General features: G+C 39.2%; 2 protein-coding genes across 12 annotated transcripts in view; one reads left to right on the top strand and one right to left on the bottom strand.

Moving 5' to 3' along the window:
• B3GALNT2 (beta-1,3-N-acetylgalactosaminyltransferase 2) overlaps positions 1-10502 on the top strand; it is a 28302-nt gene extending 17800 nt beyond the window's left edge. For 2 of the 5 annotated variants that reach the window (XM_075146479.1, XM_075146480.1), the window contains exons 6-12: positions 613-723; positions 1401-1482; positions 2782-2965; positions 5221-5346; positions 9175-9334; positions 9749-9805; positions 10197-10502. In XM_075146479.1, coding sequence (XP_075002580.1) covers positions 613-723; positions 1401-1482; positions 2782-2965; positions 5221-5346; positions 9175-9334; positions 9749-9805; positions 10197-10331 — 855 coding nt within the window. In that variant the 3' untranslated portion in view covers positions 10332-10502. The remainder of the gene's footprint in view (positions 1-612; positions 724-1400; positions 1483-2781; positions 2966-5220; positions 5347-9174; positions 9335-9748; positions 9806-10196) is intronic. The other 3 variants (XM_075146481.1, XM_075146483.1, XM_075146482.1) reach the window with 3 other exon arrangements.
• An 818-nt stretch (positions 10503-11320) lies between these two features.
• Positions 11321-13882, bottom strand: part of TBCE (tubulin folding cofactor E) — a 36007-nt gene continuing 33445 nt past the window's right edge. For 5 of the 7 annotated variants that reach the window (XM_075146472.1, XM_075146471.1, XM_075146470.1 and 2 more), the window contains 3 exons: positions 13391-13450; positions 11940-12031; positions 11321-11690 (listed from right to left, as the gene is read on the bottom strand). In XM_075146472.1, coding sequence (XP_075002573.1) covers positions 11598-11690; positions 11940-12031; positions 13391-13450 — 245 coding nt within the window. In that variant the 3' untranslated portion in view covers positions 11321-11597. Of the gene's footprint in view, positions 11691-11939; positions 12032-13107; positions 13194-13390; positions 13451-13882 lie in introns of those variants that run through there. The other 2 variants (XM_075146473.1, XM_075146474.1) reach the window with 2 other exon arrangements.

Here is a 13882-nt window from a genome sequence, read left to right as displayed (position 1 = left end):
AACCAGAAAATTTTAAAGATACTTGCTTGTCTTTTTCCTCCTTTCCCTACCAGCCAAGATGTGAGGTTTGAGTTCTGTGACTCTCATACAGTAGCTTGTGACAGCTTTGCCAGGATAAAGGTGGCTGTATTTTCCTTTGAGTTTTGCTGATATCAGGATCGAGTCTCTGATCTCTGGTTTTGGCAGATAACTAAAAAGCAGCACTTATTTCCAAATCTGTTTTAAAGTATTCTCTTTGTAATCCAGGATTTTGTAGTTGATTTTTAAAAATTCACTTCAGGTCACCTTTAAATGCCATCTTAATGATGTTAGAAAGCCAAAGGCTTTTACACTAGACTTCTTTTAAAAGTTTGATGTTCCTAATATAGAGGTTCACAATTAGTGAATGCTGATCATGCTTAAAAGCATGATTATGTGTTAGAGTTTCACAGATGTATTTCTTTTATGTGTAACTTATTTTTATTGAAGTGTAAGTAAAACATCTATGTTGTGTGTTCAAGCTATATGTTGTGTGAAGTTGATTATTTTAACATTAAAAAAACCCAAACTGTTTCATTTTCATCCTTTGAAGACTTTGAATACCTGCATAACAGTATTTTGCTCTCTTACCAGAGTTTTGAAGGTACCATTGTGTGGGAAAGCCAGGATCTTCAGGGCCTTGTTTCAAGAAACCTTCATAAAGTGATGGTGAATGATGGAGGGGGTGTTTTCAGAGTCATTACAGTGAGTCACCTCACCCGCCCTTCCACCATGTTTCTGTTTTTCCTACAAGTCTTGAGTATTGAGCATTTTGCTTTCCTGTATTTCTTTGTAAATTGTTAATTCAGTTGGGCTTCTCCTGTTGTCTCAGAGGGGAAGTTTGCTTTGCCTAGGAAAAGGACAAGGGCATGCAAAAAATGATGCTAGTAAGTGACATTTTCTTTTATTATGAAGGGAGTAAAGTTCACCTATTGTCTTTGTCAGGTGTGAAGCAGTATCAGTATATCAGAGATGGCAAAATGTGGGTCAAAAATCCTGTGCTAAAATCCCAATTGATGGGATTAAGCCTGCTGTTTTTTGCTTTTTGGCAGCGTGTCTCTTTTCCTGTCAAAACGCTGCTTGCTTAAACATGCTGTGCTGTTGTAGTTTATCCAGAATAACTTTATATTTTGCTCTCACCTTCAAAACTAGTTTTCTAAAAGCTTCAGTGGTACCGCTAGTTTTAGGTGAAACTTCGAAAAATGCTACAAAACTTTCACAGTTAAAAATCTTAGTCTTTCATTATGCAAGTACCTAAACCAGAAGAGCTTTAAATTAATTTCATTCTCAGTTGCCAGAAAACTTCACATTTAAAATCACAGGGAAAAACACATCAGTAATGAGAGATGAACTAATTTATTTCTTTCCATTAATGTCTCTAGCAGGCCGGGGAAGGGTCACTGCCACATGAACTCACAGAAGGTGTGGAGGGAATAGCAGGTGGTTTTATCTACACTATTCAAGGTAAGTCTGCAAAACATAGCATCATGTTTGATGTTATGGTAAAACAGGGTCTTTAAATTACATTTCTGAGGTAAAATTTATGCTATCTCCATGAAATTGATCAGCTTAAGTTTTCTTTTAGTAGAAACAATTAATTTCTTTCTGGTTTTTTATGCCTAATATCAATGTCCTGATATGGTTTCTTTGCTTGCTCTTTGTCAGCCACTCCAATTGACTTGCATCCCTTTGTCTTTTTATTAACTAAAATACCATTTTTATCTAGACTCTCTTCTCTGTCCTTGTTTTTTGTTACCCAAACCCGAATTAAAAAATGTTGTGCAATGTTGTCCTCAAGAAGTCTTTCCGTGATAATTTTCACATTTTTTCCAGTCCTGCTACTTCTAGAATTAGAAGTACTGTGTCATAATGTTTAATATTAACTACGGACAAACAGTGATTATCTAACATAGCCTGCTTTTCCACCTCTTTTTTTGCTGGTTTACACCTATTTCAGCAGAATGTTCACAGACCCTGTAGGAATCCTTTCCAATGTCTAAGATTTTGGCCACATAGTACTAGAGTTGATGTATTCTCATTGGTCCATCATAGTCAACATAAGCAGTGACTTTCAGAGTGTTATTCCTGTGTTTATGTAGTTAGGCCTGGCAGATATCAATTGGGCAGTCCTGTTGTCTTGTCATCTGCGTAGGAGCCTAAACTGAGGTGTTCTAAAGCCCTTCCATCCTGTTTGTCAAAAAGTTCTTCAGTACCACAAACTATCTCCTTACCAAGAAGTTCAGTATTCTTGCCATATGTTTTTAGCTTTTATCTACAGTCAGTTATGTGATGAAATTCAGCAGGGACTACCAGCAATGCCAGTATGATTATATTTAGCATATGATTTTTTTGTTTGTTTTGGGGTTTATTTTTTAATGGTAGAGATATATACTTAGAAGTAATTGATGTAACAGTAGCCTTTTTACACTACCGGTAAGAGTAATAGCGAAGTCCTGGACTCTTTAATATAAAGAACCTTAAAAAGTTGGATCCTTTTATTACTGAAAAGGAAGAGAGTATTTTTTACTTTAAACTTTGTGCAATCTGTATCAGACTTTATGCAAAAATATATTTCTTTGCTGTTATGCAACTTTTAACATTTCATAGAAATTTTTAAATTAATTGTAGGATTTTCATAACCCCATTGAGTTGAACGCTTCTTCAGATTCATTTTGTCAGTATGTCGTGTATGATCCAAGAGAAACATGTGAAATAGTATGTAGGTATGCATTTTTGTTTAATGATGGGTGCTGCTTCTTTCAGAAGGTGATGCTCTTTTAAAAAGCCTCCATACTCGCCCAGAAAGGTTTACAAGTCACATAAAAAATCTTGAAAAAGAAGATGCTTTATTGAAGGAAGAAAGCAGTACCTATGATGATATTGTTTTTGTAGATGTTATTGACACTTATAGAAATGTTCCAGCCAAACTGCTGAACTTCTACCGATGGTAAGTTGAAAAGAAAACATCTTCTCTTAGGAATGTTGCTGTTTGTAGTGCAAGATGATCCAGCATGTTACGTTATCTGACAGGTTCCATGAAGTACATACCTTATGTGATTTACTGCATTAAGTTGTATTTCTCTCTCACAATTTTGGGGGCACGTAGTGTATCTAATGAATGAAATAACAGGATCTGTATTTCTTGAATGCTGACCCTTGGTGCCTCACATAAGTATGAGCTGGAAAGGCAGGCTTCTGCTCTAAGAGTCCAGGTGTGAAAATTTTCATGTCTCCTTGTAATTTCTATTAATTTGTTTCTGACTGAAAACTAGCAGCTTTAGTCTTTTAAAGGATGGCTTTTGGCCAGCTTGTCAACTTAGTGTTTTAGTTTGTGGCCATTGAATCTTGTGCTGTCACTGGGCACCACTGAAAAAAGGCTGGCTCCATCTCTTTATACCCTCTCTTCGGGTATTTATGTACATTGATGAGCTCCACCCTGAGCCTACTCTTCTCCAGGCTGAGCAGTCCCAGCTCTCTCAGCCGTTCCTCATAGGAGAGATGTTGCAGTTCCTTAACCATCTTGGTGGCCCTTCACTGGACTCGCTCCACCCAGTATGTCCGTGTGTCTCTTGTACTGAGGAGCCTAAGATTGCACACTGTACTGCAGATGCGTCCTCACCAGTGCTGAGTACAGGGGAAGGATAGGAAGCTTGTGTACAGCGGGGTCGGAAGGTTGAGAGGAAGGATTTTCATAGTGTATTACATTGTGGTGAAGCTAATAAGTTTCTACCTCTAATTTGCAATTCTTTCCATTACTCTGAGACAACTGTTGCAATTAATTGATGTTGCTGTGGAGTAAGCAATATAGCTGACAGTCTTAGTTGCTTGCAAGATTATGCACTTATTTAACAAATTTCACGGTTATGAATGTAACTGAAAAACTGAACCATGCTTTCGGTTCTAAAAAGGGAGTTTAAATGTCAAGACAGACCTTTGTGATCATTTCTTACAGGTTAGCAAGTTTTTCAAGATTTAGTATAAAAGGCTTAAGGAAAATGCCTTTCTCGTTAAGAGAAATTACCCTTAAAAACAATGTTTGTTAATCAACCAAGGAATAATCCCTAGAATCTTAAGCTTCTTGGTTATTTTACAAGTGACAGATATTCAACTATTTCAGACAGTTAAAGATGACTTTTTTCATATTTGAAGGGTACTTTACTGAGGAAGAGTAAATACCAAGTTGTTTCCACAGATGTTTCTTACAACCTTCTGTAGTTGTATTGCCCTTGAACTGACTCTCTCATCCTGATGAGTAGGCTACTGACATGTAGCCACTGGCTTTTAACAGCTGTGCTGCCATCATCAGAAGGGATTCATATCCTTCTGAGGTCAATACTGTTTAAGACAGATTCATTAGTAAATCCACCATCTGTCCTGGAGAACAAAACTTCAAGTTTGTTTTCTTCAGCTTATGCACAAATCCATGTTGTAAGATCATCATAGGATGCAGCTGCATCTCTGTTGTGGTTTAACCCAGCAGGCAGCTGAACACTATACAGCTGTTCGCTCACTCCCCCCAACCAGTGGGATGGGGGAGAGAATCAGTGGGGGAGGGAAGTAAGATTCGTGGGTTGAGGTAAAGATGGTTTAATAGGACAGAAAAGGAAGCGAAAATAATAATGATAAAAGAATATACAAATTAAGTGATGCACAATGCAGTTGCTCACCACCCACCAACTGATGCCCAGCCAGTTCCCGAGCAGCAGTCCCCCGGCCAGCTTTCCCCTAGTTTATATACTGAGCATGACATCATATGGTATGGAATATCCCTTTGGCCAGTTTGGGTCAGCTCTCCTGGCTGTGCCCGCTCCCAGCTTCTTGTGCATCTCCAGCCTTCTCAGTTGGTAGAGCATGAGAAGCTGAAAAGTCCTTGACTAGGGTAAGCACTACTTAGCAACAACTAAAACATCAGTGTGTTTTCAACATTATTCTCATGCTAAATCCAAAACACAGCACTATACCAGCTACTAGGAAGAAAATTAACTCTATCCCAGCCGAAACCAGGACAACCAGTCAGCCTTGATCTGTAGGACAAGCAGTCAGCCTTGGTTAATAGGGAAAACATTTAAAAGTCAAGGGTAGGCAAGACATTCCTGCCCTCTTCTTTCCCCCTGTGCTTCCCAAAAAACCCTTGTAGAGTATTCTGTTGTGTAGTTTGTGGGCTGCCGCTCAGCATCTCATCACTTTTCTTTTTCGCTACAGGACAGTTGAATCAACGAGTTTTGATTTGTTGCTGAAGACAGATGATGACTGTTACATTGATTTGGAGGCTGTTTTTAACAGGATAATGCAGAAAAAATTGGACAGGCCAAACATTTGGTGGGGAAAGTGAGTTGGTTTTTTTTATCTTGTCTTTAAGAGATACTATGTCTTTAGTGAATGGTTTACTGCTTTAAGTCTGTTTTCATGTGGGTTCCCCTTTTCTGCTTATAGAAGCTAGTTATAAAAAGCAGGACTTTTGTATGTATAGAACTTTGAATCTCAGAATAGAAATCAGTATTTTACAATAGCTTTCCAGAGTGTGCCTTCGCAATGAGTTGAACTCGCTGAATACCTTACCTAGTTTTAAAGTGTTGCATATGTCTTTGTCATGGTACTTAAGTAAATAAAAGTATTCTAGCAGTACAGTAAAGTTAAAATGCAAGTACATCCTAGAATTGGAAACGTTACTTTTTTTGAAGCCACTGTGATTTTTCGGGTGGGCTTGAGGAAATGGGGTAAACAGGAGAAAAAAAAATGCCTTTGTAATCTGCACTTCATTTTGAAGTTTGTGAATGACAGGCATTGTTCCCCATTTTGCTGCTGTCTGCAATGGTAGGTCTGATCCATGAATTCTTGAGTGAAGTTCCCCAGCCTGCATTACACTTGTGAATAACTAGGAGGGTCAAAATAGCCCACGTCTTCCCTTTCCTTCCCTTCCATCCATGGAATGCATTGCTACATGAGTATAACATCCAATATAGCAGGAATGCTGCGCTGCTATAACATTCCATATAGCACAATGGCATTATGTGTCTTCCTGTTGCCATCTGTTTACTGAAGAAAAGCTGCCCTTTGCTGCTAAAGGTGTCTTGCTTCACAGATCTGGTACTGACTGTTGCTTGGTGATTTAATAAAGCGTGTGGAAGCGTGTGTGTGTGTTGAAGTGTGTGGAATAGCTGGCTATCTTGTGATGCTCTCAAAGATCTGAGTGGTGGGCCTGTGTTGTCTAGCCTGTACAAAAATCCTGATTGCCTGGTGTCGGTTGAATTTTCTTGGGACTGCCTTTACCACAAGGCAAGGCTAATAGTGAAGGTAAGATAGGTTCATTCTAGCAATGTAAAAGGTCAGGAATTTTATGACAAGATGGAAACCAACTTGCAAAAGGAAAAATAGCGCTACGTATAAGCTGCCTGGGCTGCTGTTCCAGCTGCTGTATGGAAAGCTCTTCTGGAGCATGGTCTTGGCTGTAAGAGCTGAGGATGTGATACCAAAGAGATTGCCCTCCTTCTCCTTGGTGTCCCTGCCTTTGTGTTGCTGCCTATCATGGGCCTGCTCCTTGGCTAGAGTTTTCTGGTTACGTGTTCAGGTTTGTGAGTGACCACTGAATGTAGAGGAGTCTTCTGAGTGGTTTTGGGGAATCTTTCCAAGTTCTTCTACCTTTGAACTCAGTGACATCTCGTATATTTAGACTTGAGCATTGGTGAAAGTGCAAATGAATGCTGTTAGGCTTATCTGAGAGCTGGTTCTGGTGTGTGGAGACCTTAACTTCCTGAGCAGAAGATTAATATATCTGGCCCGTGAGGTGACTTTATTGATGGTCTCCCTTCCTTCTGCTCCTCAGAGCACGTGTCTGAGAACTCAAACTTTGCATTCTTCATCTACATCTTATTAAGCTCTCTCCAGAAACTCTCAAGTTTCATGTTTGTTGTCCAGTGTTCCTTATAATCTGTTGATACTTAATTAATTCCTGTATTCTTAGAGAAACTTATCAGTGCTCTTGTGAATTCTGAAATTACCAGCTTACTTTGCAAAGGATGAGATCTCAGTGAAACTGGGAAGGGAGTGCTTTGGATTGAGCAGTATTTACGTGTGCTGTCAGTTAATAGCCTTTTTCTGTCTCCCACTTCATATTGTATGGTGGTTTTGTTCATTAATTTTAAATTGCCATTTAAAAGGCTTATGTAGCTAATCTAGAGCATTTCAAGACTGCAAGCTGGAAAAGCAAATAGTCGAGGTATCCTACTTCAGAACTTTGCCTCACCTTGGAGAGAACATACTTATCTTAAGTTACTGTTATTCTGTTCTTTTAAAACTGCAGTCGAAAGATTAGTCACCCTCAGGCATGAGAGAGAAGTCTTTGATGGATCACTGATGTCTGCAAATGACCAAATTTATGATGGGGTAGAATGTACCAAGCTGTTTCTGAGGGAGACTGAATCTAAGATGAATGCTGCAAACAAAAAGGCCAACTGAAGTTGGCTCATCTACCATGCTATGGAAAGCAGTGGGAGTTCAGAATGGCACCTTTTCTTGACCTTAATTAGGCCAAAAAGAAACTTTAGATACTTGAAGTTTTCCATGAAGGTGTCTTTCTTTTGTAATACGAATCTCCCCTTTTCCTGGGGTGTAACATACGCTCTTGAGTGTAATGTGCTTCATCTTGTAGTAAGACTTCTAGGCTTGCCTTAGAATAGCCATTGAATGAACTTAGGAGGATTGATAATGCTTTCTTGTGCAGACTGAAAAATGAGTTTTGCTGAGTCTTGCTGTAGCAATGGTGTGTTAAGGTATCAAGTAATTTTATTAGGTTACTGACAGAAAGAAGTGACAAGTTGTGCTGGGAGAAGAGTTGGACAAAAAGTTATCTTTTCTGTATGTCTGTGGAGAACTTTATATAGGGGTGACATCTTCAAGTGTAAATTCTCCAGTAGTCACAGTTTTCAGGTAAGGCAAGTGTGAGATGTAGCGAACAACGCTGAAATCACTACAGAAGTATGAAATGATGAGCAAAGCAGGTGCCCCTCAGCCTGGGGGCTGCACCCTTCCTACTGTGACTCACTAAAGTGGAAGATACTGAGTCTAAAGTGAATTCAGGTATCAGATGCGACTTACCTACTTGGTGCTTTAACATGTCAACTTCAGCTGTGAACGTGTAGGGTCTGGTAACAGACCTGCAGCTGAACTGCATTCCTCCCTTAGGGGGCTGTTGTCCGAGGTGACAATTCTTAGTAGCTCACTAAAGCTGTTAGCTGCTTGTACTCATGACTGAATTCAGCAACACTTGAACCTGTCTGCAAAAAGGGGGAGAACATGCTGCACTGACACAGCTATGCCACTTAGCTGTGAGTGCATGAAGAACTTGTAAGGTAAGAGGGGTGTAATACCAGCCTGTTCCTGAACAGGAAAAGCAGGGTGTTTCTCACCGCCTGACACAGCAGTTTAACAGGGGCCGTGGTGCTGCATGGTGCGGCAGCGTGTTAAAGCTAGCTACGCCACGCTGCCTGGGGACGGGAGTCAGCGCGGAGAGACCCTGCAGACAGAGCACTGCTGGTTTTCTGCAGGCCTCTAGTAGTAAGTACCATCTTCCCGAGAGAAGACAACTGCCAGGAAGGTTTTTTGTAATTCGGTGATGGCAGCCTTTGTTGAACATCTGCTTTGTTGAGTTTCATTTGGAAAACAGCTTAGACAAGGTATATAAAAATCCAGTACTTTGCCTTGCTTCCCGGTTTTTAAGCAGCCACCATTTTCTTAGGAAAATGGTTGGGTAACATCGCTGTAACTGCATGCCTGCCAGAGGCAGCGACTTTGTGTCATGTTGATTAACAAAAGGGGGTTGGACACAGATGTGCCTGTTACAGAACATAATTAAGGACACTTGCGCTTACCTGGATCAAAACCCAGCAGTGGGCGCAGACGTGCTGAAGACCTGACTGTCAATGTTGTGTTTGTTTCGGTTCTGAGAACTTTCTGAGATTGAGACCAAACAACAGTTACACTTCAGCTGCTGTGTTGGATTAGATGTGTGCCCTAGAGAAATAGGGACTATAATTAGGATCACCTTCTACTTCTTCCTCTTAACATTGTTTATTATCAGTGTTACTTCAACTGTTAGCAGTGTCTATAGGTTTCACAGAGAGCTTTGTGTAAATATCTCACATCTAACATGGTCTTCAGTTTCAGACTAAATTGGGCAGTTGATCGAACTGGGAAATGGCAAGAACTGGAGTACCCAAGTCCTGCATATCCAGCCTTTGCTTGTGGGTCCGGCTACGTCATCTCCAAAGACATTGTTCAGTGGCTGGCAAGCAACTCTGAAAGATTAAAGACGTACCAGGTAGTAAAGCGTTAGTTCAGTTTTTCTATCTTAAACTGGTCTGGGGAGCAGCGTGTGTACTGGATGAGTTGGAAAGAACATTACTCAAGTGTTAGTGTTGGGTTCCCCCAGTTGATGCTGGCTTTTTGCAGTGCTTTTGGTCACTACGCTTAGTGTCTGTTCTAGGTCAAAGTACAACTGTTTTGGACTGAGAACCTCTGGAGCTGTAACCTTGGTTTTTGTACTGTCTTCTTTTGAGAACAATGTATTATCACAGGAAAGCTGGGAGGATTAATTCAACACCTCTAAAATAGTCAGACATAGGTTTTTGTCATTACCATTTTTTACTGCTGGTGCATGATGCAACTTATTCTAGTTCACAAAGTCATGGTTTATGCTAATATCTGTATTTTTTATTTTAATTTGTTGTCTCAGGGTGAAGATGTGAGTATGGGTATCTGGATGGCAGCTGTAGGACCCAAGCGATACCAAGTAAGTTTGAAGAAATTCTTTGATCTTATGGAAAGAGAACATGCCTGTTGCACCAAGTAGCATAAAATAGAGGAAATGCTTTTTCTTTTTAAAAAAAATTGAAACAGCCGTTGGATTAAAATCCAGAAAAGACTTGTTAAAATGTATTTAAAAGAAAAACCACAGAAAACCCACAAACCACCCCCCCCCCATCACCAGCAGCCCCCATCCCCACCCCCCCAAGTTGTCTGAATAGGTCTAGCAGATCAGAGAGGGACACATATCTCTAGTTGGTGACCTCTGTGTGCACGTTTGTTGCTAGAAATAATGAAAACCTGGTTCTTGGAAGTAAAGATTGTTGAAGACTACATTTTTGTAAGAAGACCTATTGAAGTGGTTCTCTCTCTAACAGGATAGTCTCTGGTTGTGTGAGAAGACATGTGAGAGTGGCATGCTGTCTTCCCCCCAGTATTCTCCACAGGAACTGAGAGAGCTCTGGAGATTAAAGGAACTGTGTGGAGATCCTTGTAGATGTGAGGAAAGATGATGGCCTTGCCTTGGAAAACAGGGTAGTGTATAATGATCATGGAAAAGTGTACATTTGGATTCATTCTTGGAACAATGAGGAATATTAAGGTATCTTTTAATGTTGGGTTTCAACTAAAGTATAACAATATTTGCACATCCCTTTTGATAATTACAAGCGGACTGATACTATTCATTTTCTATAGTATAGATGTTGATCTGACAAAAACCAAAACGTTTAAGATAAAAAATTTCCTTTTTATATAAAGTCAGAGACCTACTTGTAATTAATAAATGCACATAAGAATGCCAACTAGCCTGTCTTTTGTAAACTAAAGTACTACTGATTTAACTCAGTATAGAGCTGTACCAGGATCCAGTGGAGAGCTGTGCTTAGCACCAGGGCATCTGGTAAGTCTTGCTGCAGCAGGTTCTATGCTGGCCGAGGGGTTGCTCTCATCGGTGCAGGGGCTAGGACAGCTAGGGGTTAGGGTTTATGTTTAGTTTGTTTATACCATTGTCATTTTAGATAAAAACAGTATCAAAGTTTGCTTATACCAAATCTAGAAGTACTGCAAACTTGGCCTGATTAGGAGGGATTTCTGATAGCTCAATGTGTTATTAGATATGAATCTGAGGGTACACAAGTGAAAGTAAAATAAGATTGAGGAACAGCACACTAAAGAATGTAAAATAAATAGCGATGCCTTGCGGTATGCTGAGAACTTATTTATACCGTGGTATGTTAATGCTGTAGGGTAGAATAAAGGTCTGTCAGATTTTGACCTTAAGTAGTCTAAGGCTGTGTAGATACTTCTACAATTACTGCTGTTTTACTTTTGTTTGCTTTAAGGTCTTTGGAAGTAGGTGAAAACAAAAGAGCAAGTAGTCTCTTTCCTGCAGCACTAATTTTGTCCTATTACAAGCAAAGAAATCACAACTAAATCATGTACTCAGTTCAGTAAAACAAATTCTTGCTGTTGCAATGGGAAGGTAGTATAAAACCTTGGCAAAAGTTACCTTGAGTTTTATTTAATTGAAGCATTTAAGCACTATTTGGTATCTCCCAAGTAAAGACAATTCAACCAAAAGCAAATGCTTTCCTGGAGACCGACGATTAAGTTTAGGAGCTGAAAGTACTATTGTATAGCTCTCTAGTGCCATATATGAAATTCACGCTCTCCCATACGTGTGTTGAGGCACAGGCTGTCCATATGTCTGTGGGCAGTCCGTAGCTCTTCTGCAGCTCCAGTGTCGGCTCTTCCTTCAGTCTATCAAGAGTCCCTTCTTACCACCGTACTAACACACAGTCTCCATTTTCTATAGAGTAAAACTGCAAAGGCTTTAAGTCGTTGTCTAGTTCAACTTCTTTTCCTTCCAGCTAGAGTAAGAAAGGAAAAAAACCCAATCAGACTTAAGCTGAAATCTGTTCATGTAAACCAAATATGATCAGGCAGTGGCAGTCAGGGAGGATCTGTCATATTACAGGAATGAAATTAGGTCCGAAATTACAGCATGAAGACCGCCCTCCTTAAGTGAGATCAATTTCATTAGGTAGTATTTTAGAACAGGCTATTGACCTTTAGCAGCATGCAGTATTTTATTGTTGAATTACCCATTTTTAACTCACTTTAGAACTTTCATAGGACAGTTTCAGTTCTGAACCAGGAATTTTAAGTAGGCGATACAGCAATCCTTTGACCCTCTGAATAGTCATAGACTCTGTCAAGGGGAAGGAAAGAAAAGTTATTTGAAAAATGCTGCTACCACTGAGCTGTAGCAAAGTACTAGCGTTTCAACTATACTTGCTTATAGCAACAGTGAAAGGCCGTATTGCTGCTTCAGTTCTAACACTGCAATAATGTCTTTTCAGGTCTTTTGTACCTGAAACCTTAACTGCTAATATCAAATTGAAAATGGTTTAATCTCTGGTGGATAGGACAGGATATGCTACTACAGTTTAAGCGCTTTGAGCCCATATACCAAATTAAAGTGTTACAGCTTCATAATTTACCTTTTTTGAGTTTGTATTTACTGCATGCTACATTAAGTGACCTTTGGGACACATACCAGTCAGGTTCTGACCACATGCATCTGGCAACTGTTCCTTGAAGTTTTCATTACCAGGAATTGGCATTCCCAGCACAAATAAATGAATGTCACTATGGAACTAGTGCCGTTCTTAGAAATGGTTTTACAATAATGAATCCCAAACAAATTGCCAGTAGAGTTGTAGAGTGGTTTATATCATGAAGTCAGTTACACAAAGGGATATTTTTTGTAATGGATCTTGAATGAGTAAATGTAGTTTGTTCCAGCGGCGATACCTATGTTTGCAATAGACATACTCAATATTTTGGTTGAACTTTCACTTCTTTTGAAGCTTTATCTAAAGGCACAGCAATAGCGAGTTATTCCTGTAATACCACACATTGTACTTAGACAACTATTTTTCTATCAAACATTTTTGTAAAAGCTGTATCTATCTGATTTTATGCAACTTGTGATAATAAATGTGATTTTTATTTTAGAATAAAGCTTGAGTAAGTCTTTTCTCTCAGACTCCATTCTGACACACCTTTCCAAAACATCAGTTTGATTTAGAACAAAGTCTATTCATTCTAGTCTCACTACAGGCACTAAAACTTCAAAAGACAAATTTGATACAGGTCAGAATTAGATTTCTAACTTAATGTATGAGATACTAGATCTCAATATCTAGAACTGCAGACTACGTAGTTGGCTTTTACAACTTCATGTTCTTGTTATTTGGTTAACACATCCACCAGATTTCAAACCTGTTAATTAGCCTTTGATTGCCTCAGACACGAAACCAGCAGCAGAGGTCATAAGACAAGCATCAACTTTCAATCTTCAAGCTGGACTGAAAGTAAGTATGAAGGTCAGAAAAATAATGACTTTTTCAAACAATTTCTACCTTTGTCGTCTCTTTATATGACAGAGTCTTCAGGGGAGAATCTTCAGGAGCTGACAAAGCCAGAGGCAGCTGCCATTCTTTAACACAGTTGTTTGAAAAGGAGCTACAAATCAACTGCTTAAACACAAGCCAAGACTTCTTACCTGGTAGCTTTTTCTCTACTGGCTTCTGTTCAGGTTTCTCAGGACATTTAATCGTCAAAGCTTAAGGAAGAATGGTGAGGGATTAGTGAATGAATGTTAAGCCCTGTTCTGTCAGGAGCACAGAGTCTTTCTAGTCTGTTTTTATTACAAATCGTTTCCCCTCACTCAGCCTGATCTTCTAAAAAAATTAGGACGCAGCCTGTATCTGAGCAGCTAAGATAGCATTTAGTCATTCTCTGAAAAATTAAAAGTAATTTTATTAAAATAATCAAGTTTTTATTCATCTTTGGTAAATTAGAGAAAATAGTTTAAAAGTGACTCCCTAATACTTAACATGTTTTTTTCATCAAAACAAGTATTTACCTCCAAATGCTTAATTTCTAGTTAACTTTTTAAAATAACCTGCAGTAGAATGGAAACAGCTTAGTCAGTTTAAAGCAGGTTTTTGACCCTCAGACCCAAAAGCACCGTACAAGCACATTTTATGGAAGT

This window comes from Calonectris borealis, chromosome 3, assembly GCF_964195595.1.
Source record: "Calonectris borealis chromosome 3, bCalBor7.hap1.2, whole genome shotgun sequence".
NCBI classification, from domain to species: Eukaryota; Metazoa; Chordata; class Aves; order Procellariiformes; family Procellariidae; genus Calonectris; species Calonectris borealis.
The sequence above is the reverse complement of the archived record's forward strand: the minus strand, read 5'-3'. Positions and strand labels throughout refer to the sequence as shown.